The sequence below is a fragment of the Rhipicephalus sanguineus genome, chromosome 11 (genome assembly GCF_013339695.2).
Source record: "Rhipicephalus sanguineus isolate Rsan-2018 chromosome 11, BIME_Rsan_1.4, whole genome shotgun sequence".
NCBI lineage: Eukaryota > Metazoa > Arthropoda > Arachnida > Ixodida > Ixodidae > Rhipicephalus > Rhipicephalus sanguineus.
The window spans coordinates 139,119,208-139,125,879 of NC_051186.1; the positions used below are offsets into that span (position 1 = coordinate 139,119,208).

The following is a 6,672-nucleotide window of genomic DNA, read 5'->3' on the forward strand; positions in this document are numbered from 1 at the left end:
TCTTGGTCTTCGGAGCAACGCTTCCGGAACATGACAGGCGGCTGGAGGAAGTTCTGTCAAAGCTGAGAGCTGCAGGGGTGACTTCGAATGAAAAATGCGAGTTTGAAAAAACGTCGGTGAAATTCTTGGGTCACATCCTCAGTGAGAAGGGCATTCAACCTGATCCAGAAAGAGTGAGAGCAATGGTAGATTTTCCGGTACCACGCACAGTAACAGAAGTACGTCAGTTCATTGGCATGGCAAACCAAGTGGGAAGGTTCATACCGAACCTGTCCGACAAGATGAGACACCTCAGGGAACTCCTCCGAAAGGACATGGAGTGGAGGTGGGATGCTCAACAGCAGCAGGCATTTGACCAGGTGAAGAAAGACATCCAAGAAGCAGCGACACTCACTGTGTATGACCCCAAACAACAGCTGATAGTCTCTGCAGATGCATCTTCTTTCGGTCTTGGTGCTGTGTTGTTGCAGAGAGACAAGGACAGTCGTGAAAGGCCAGTTGCATTTGCGTCTAAAGGACTGAGTGAAACGGAGAGAAGATACGCTCAGATTGAGAAAGAGGCATACGCTATTACATGGGCATGCGAACGCTTTGAAAAGTTCCTTGTAGGGACGAAGTTTCATGTCCAGACTGACCACAGACCTCTGATCTCATTGCTGGGCGATCGAGAACTAGACGGAATTCCAGCAAGGATTCAGAGATTCAAGCTGAGACTCATGCGTTTTGACTACTCCATCGAGCATGTTCCGGGTAAAGAGATGTGGATTGCAGATGCACTCTCGAGAGCCCCAGTAGAAACTGCAGAGAGTATGGAAGAAGAGGTCGAAGCATATGTTCAGATAGTGACAAGTTTGCTGCCAGCATCGAGTGACTACCTAAAAGAAATAGAGTTTGCACAGGCTGATGACCCAGTGTGCCGACAAGTGAAAGAGTATTGCACTAGAGGTTGGCCAGGCAAGGGCAAAATTCCGCCTGAGATTGTCTCCTACTTCCAATACCGAGACAGCCTCACGGTGCAACAAAATTTACTTGTGAAAGACAAGAGGTTGGTCATTCCAAAGTCTCTATGGAGGAAAGTGCTTGGCCAACTGCACGCGGGACATCAAGGGGTGTCCAAGTGTAGAGAAACGGCGAAACTGTCAGTGTGGTGGCCAGGACTAAGTACTCAAATTCAAGAGATTGTCGCAAACTGCACGACCTGCATCCAAGAACGGACTCCAAGAGTGGAGCCCATGATTGAGTCAGAGCTACCAGAAGGCAGGCACTATTTGGTCGTCGTAGACTACTGTTCCCGTTATATAGAAGTATGTTATCTGCGGAACACGACTACGGATACGGTGATAGCTCCGTTGAAGTCGTTGTTTGCCCGTCACGGAATACCAGAGACGTTTAGGTCAGACAATGGACCCCAGTTCACCTCAGGGAAGTTTGCGAACTTCACAAAGGAATACCAAATAAAGCATGCCACGAGCAGTCCGCACTATCCCAAGAGCAACGGTGAAGCAGAAAGAATGGTGAAAGTTGCCAAAGACATCCTCAAAAAAGCTGAATACCCAAATATAGGACTCCTCATGTACAGGACGACTCCTGGACGCAGTGGATATACTCCAGCTCAGCTCCTAATGGGAAGACAGCTCAGGACGACTTTACCTACTCTGCCATTCCAGCTGACCCCTAAGTTGCCCAACCATGAGGAATTCCGCCGGAAAGATAAAGAAGAGAAGCGGAAGCAAACCCAAAGCTACAACATTAGGCACAAAGCCAGCGATCGAAGCGAAATGACCGCAGGAAGTTCACTATGGGTGACAGTATACCTGGCACTACAGGCCGGCTCATGAAGAGGAACGACAATCCAAGATCATGAATCGTCGATACTCCACGAAGACAACTCGTTCGGAACACACACCATTTGATTCCAGCCCCGGCAACTAGGGAAGATCACGCAGACATCGAAGATGGCCAAGTAGAAGCAAACCAAGAAACACCAGGAACGGTGGCTACATCAAGGGATGAAGAGGAAAGCGTTGACCCCGACTTGAGTGAAGAAAAGGGCGTGTTTTCAAGATATGGTCGACGCATTGTGAAACCCGTCAGGTACCAGAACTGACCAATTCTTCCGCTTGGGGAAAGAGAGATGTGGGATTAAACGGTTTGAGAGCCTCAATAAAGAGACGTTGTGGGGCGCTTGCATGCGCGCGACACTAAAGTCACTGTAACGGGAAAAGTACCGCGTTCCTTTTCTCTTCGCCGCCGCATCCTTTCGGCGGCTTCGCCACATAAATGGTCCAGCTCGCTCGCCTCGCTAGTGTCTCCCGGCCGCAGACGCACGGCGCTTTGGAGGGCGATTGTTTTTATAGGCTCAGGAAAGCGTACAGGAACATTACGACATCCCGTATCGTTTTGAGACTTCATCGAAAGCCTATCGAGTCATCGAAGAATGCCCGGGTAAGGCTCTCTTTGCCATTTCCAGCGGGAAAAAGGATGCCAAACGACGGGCTGTGTGGCTGCGCAGAATTAGACGGGAAAAATTTGTTCCCACGACTGATACCCGCATTGTGAGGTAAGCGCTTCATTGGGAATTCGCGAATGTTTCGGGGAATGTTGGAGCCTACCCGGCACTAGTGCAGCTTGTTTGGCGTTGTTGTCGCAGGAGATTCATGCACAATAACATTTTATTATGTTCGACGTAAAATTGACGCCTTTTGGCTGACATATAATGATCAGCGCGCCATGAAAACTGACTGCTACAGATTGGTACTGCCTGACGTGACTGTATGACGAACACAAATAACAGATGGTAGCATGAAAATAATGGCTGATGCTCTCGCGGCCGGTTCGCTTGCTTGATATGCCCCGAAATCGGTATTGCGTGACGTGACTGTATGACGAAAATAAATACCGTGCGGTAACATGAAAATAATGGTACGCATGTCATGTAAGGCATAATTTACATGCCATGCTCATGATGCACTCGCGGCCGGTTCGCTTGTTTGATATGCACCAAAATCGGTATTGCGTGACGTGACTGTATGACCAATATATATACTCTGCGGTAACATGAAAATAATGGTACGCATGCCATGTAAAGCATGATTTACATGCCATGCTCATGATGCTCTCGCGGCCGGTTCGCTTGTTTGATATGCACCAAAATCGGTATTCCGTGACGTGACTGTATGACCAACATAAATACCGTGCGGTAACATGAAAATAATGGTACGCATGTCATGTAAGGCAGGATCTACATGCCATGCTCATGATGCTCTTGCGGCCGGTTCGCTTGCTTGAAATGCACCAAAATCGGTATTGCGTGACGTGACTCTAATGCGAACGTTAATAACAGGTGGTAACAGGAAAATAATGGCACGCATGTCATGTATGGCATGATTTACATGCCATGCCCATGATGCTCTCGCGGCCGGTTCGCTTGTTCGATATGTACCAAAATCGGTATTGCGTGACGCGACTGCATGACCAACATAAATACCGTCATGATTTTCGCGTTGCCACTTGTCATTCGTGTTCGTCATACAGTCACCTCGCGCTATACCAATTTGGGTGCATTTCAAGCTAGTGAACCACCCGCCATCGCAGCATGAGCGTGGCAAGTAAGTCATGCCGTACATGACATGGAAGTCATGATTTTCATGTTACCACCTATCACTAACGTTAGTCATACAGAAAGAGCTCGTCATAAAAATTTTTGCATATATGCATTTCATTAAATGACCGCGAGCGCCCCGAAACCATGTCATGTAAATCACGTTTTACATGGCATGTCTGTCATGATTTGCACGTTATAACCAGTCACTTATGTTCGTCATACACTCTTGTCACGCCATACCAATTTTGTTGTGTATCAAGCTACCGAAGCGGTCGCGAGCGCACCATGAGCGTGACAATGTAAATCATGCCGTACATGGCATGCATGTCATTATTTTCATGTTATCACCTTAATTTAAATTTGTCATACAGTCTTGTTATGCCATACCAAATTTGGTGTACTTCCTATTAACGAAGCGGCCAGGACAGCACAAAGTCGAGGGCGGATAGATAGATAGATAGATAGATAGATAGATAGATAGATAGATAGATAGATAGATAGATAGATAGATAGATAGATAGATAGATAGATAGATAGATAGATAGATAGATAGATAGTCACAGAAATTCGCTAAGAAATGCTTCGCATTTAATAAATGCAGACAGCCGAGCGCGTAAATGCCGCGCAGTTCGCATTTTTTTATCGCGTTAGTACGCGTGCGTGCGCTTGTAGGCAAGGGAAAATTGCCGCTATTTCTTTCCTAATCAGTCAGAGAACAACGGTATGCTTCATTCGGGGCTGCAAAAGCGCACGCAATGCGCAAAACATGCGTTAGTACACGTGAAATCAACACCGCGCCGCCGCAGCTTCGGCGGCGCTGGACCAAATATGGCGGCGCGCACGACGGTCGCGGTACTTTTCCCGTTCCAGTGACTTTACGCGACACAACGCACCGGGAGTCCTGTTACTCTGTGTCTCCCTCTCGTTCTCTGTTCGAACCCGATACAACACAAGTTACGACACCTTTAAGCTGCTCGCTAGCGTTGTGGTCTCGGCAGGAGTGTCTTTCAATTTCTCATAGGAGGGTGCTCTCCCGTTAATCGGGTTAGTTGATGCCTGATAAATTCCGAACTCTAATCGTCGTTTGTAATTTCTCCTGTCTATCTCGGCCCTTTTCTTGTTTTCCTCGACCTCTTTTTGCCTTTTTTCAACTTCGTCCCAGCACTCCTCAATTTCATCATCCTACGCACCGCATTCCTGAATTGGCTTAATCAGCTGCGGCTTTCTCTGGCTTTTCTCCGCCTCAATTCCCAGCTCTTCACATAGTAACATAGGCTACTATGTGAAGCTATGTGAGCTTCACATAGGTCTGGTTTCTTTAGTTCGGTTACTAAATCCATGGTCTTTACGAGCGAGAGAGAGAGAGAACAAAACCTTTTTAATGAAAACCAATGGTTTGCTCGATTGTGGGAGGCGACGACGGTTAGTCGGCCAGGAGCCCCTGCTCCTTGGCGGCTGCCTCTGCCCGCCCCGTGATCCAGACCGGCACGGCAGGGTCGGAGCTGAGCAGTGTCGCCTCCCACTGCAGCGAGGACTTTATTACAAGCCGTGACATTAGGAAGCGAGCAAGCGAAGCCTATACGCACAGAACGATTACTGCCGGTTTTAGAAGAGGAAAGCTAAAATCTGGTGAATAGTTGTAACGTATGGAAGCGAGATACGAAGCCGATACGCACAGAAGTTTGGAACCAGCTTTAGAAAAATACACAAAAGCTAAAACCTGGCAAATCTCAAAGAAAGTCAAGCACTCACCATCGCTGAAGCCCGAGCCAAGCATGGGACATCCCATTGCTGCCAACCAATTGATCTGGTCGGGGATCTGCCCGTAGGACCGGGGAGCAGCCAGGCCTCAGGGAGAAGCCGAGATCACGAGCCGGAGCTGATAACAGGAACGTTTATTTACATGATCGTGTGGTAGCGTGTGGTAACCTCTCGACGCTTGCGTTATAAATTCTGGGCCTTCCCAGAATTCCCTGTTAGAGAAAGCAGTCATGTCCAGGACAGTCCAATCAACCCGTTGTCTTCATCTCCGCCCACTAAAAGAAAAGTAAGCACCGCCTCCTTCCCACCCCAGGAAAGAGAAGCGGCGCGCCTGGCCAACCAACACCCTCTAGTCTAGAGGGTGTTGGGGCCTGGCATGACGGACGGTGACCGGGAAGTGAAGAAAAGACACAACAGGGCACTATACACACAATGAAGGGATCCCGGCGGCGCACATTCCTGAAAACTGGCATAGTTGTCAGGTGCGTTGGCAGGTGCAGTCTTCCCTTGCCTCGATGCGTCGCCGGCGCTGGTGACGGCCAGCTGCCGGTCGGGTCAACACCTCCTAGACAGCTTTCAAGCCTGCGCGTCACGTGATGTGACGTCGACGACGTCACATCGCGCCGGCCTACCTCGGCTGCGAGCGCTTGCCGCGCGCGCGCTCCTCACGCGAACTACTGCCTCTGACCGCTCAGAAGAGATCGCCAGGTCAACATGATTTATCAGGGTAACGAGAAATAATGAATATCATGAATGGAATAATATATATTTATTTATCGCAAGCAGGCGCCGTCTGCATAAATATCACAGTGCACACTGTTCTCGGCCCAGATAGACGGCGGCTAGCAAAAGATATTTCACTTCATACTGAAGATGTGCCAGAAGTACAGAATACAGATGTTGCCATAAAAACTGCGCAGCATAAACGGGTGAATGAATGGCAGAGAAAACAAGTTATTGCACTTATTAGAGGCAGACATAGTACATCATATCACAGATAACTATCTGTTCGTTTGTCAAAGCAGGCACAGTTTGCATCTCAATAAAATGAAAGAAAACAAAATATAACACATTGTTGCACCAAAAACATTCCCAAACTTTGGAACATGAGGAGCATACTCCCATTTAAATTGTAGGTTAGAGGAAAATATTGCATTCATTTATCACAGTAGTAGTAACACACAAGACATCATATTGTAAATTCAAGCACTTGTCAAAACGTCGCAATACATAAAACACACTGGTGACTGAAGTGTGAACCATAGCACGATAAATAAGTCACACAAAGAAAACTAATTGTACTGCTG

The 6,672-nt window shown here is 47.9% G+C and overlaps 1 protein-coding gene across 1 annotated transcript; it reads left to right on the plus strand.

The window, feature by feature from the left end:
* The first annotated feature begins 236 nt into the window (after positions 1 to 236).
* Positions 237 to 1,838, plus strand: LOC119375455 (uncharacterized protein K02A2.6-like). Its single transcript, XM_037645630.1, has one exon. The coding sequence runs from the start codon at positions 237 to 239 to the stop codon at positions 1,836 to 1,838; it is 1,602 nt and encodes a 533-aa protein (XP_037501558.1).
* Positions 1,839 to 6,672: the final 4,834 nt, after the last annotated feature.

What these genes read in the sequence shown, in the direction of transcription:
- LOC119375455 (XM_037645630.1), top strand. Translation starts at nt 237, where the DNA reads ATGGCAAACCAAGTGGGAAGGTTCATACCGAACCTGTCCGACAAGATG.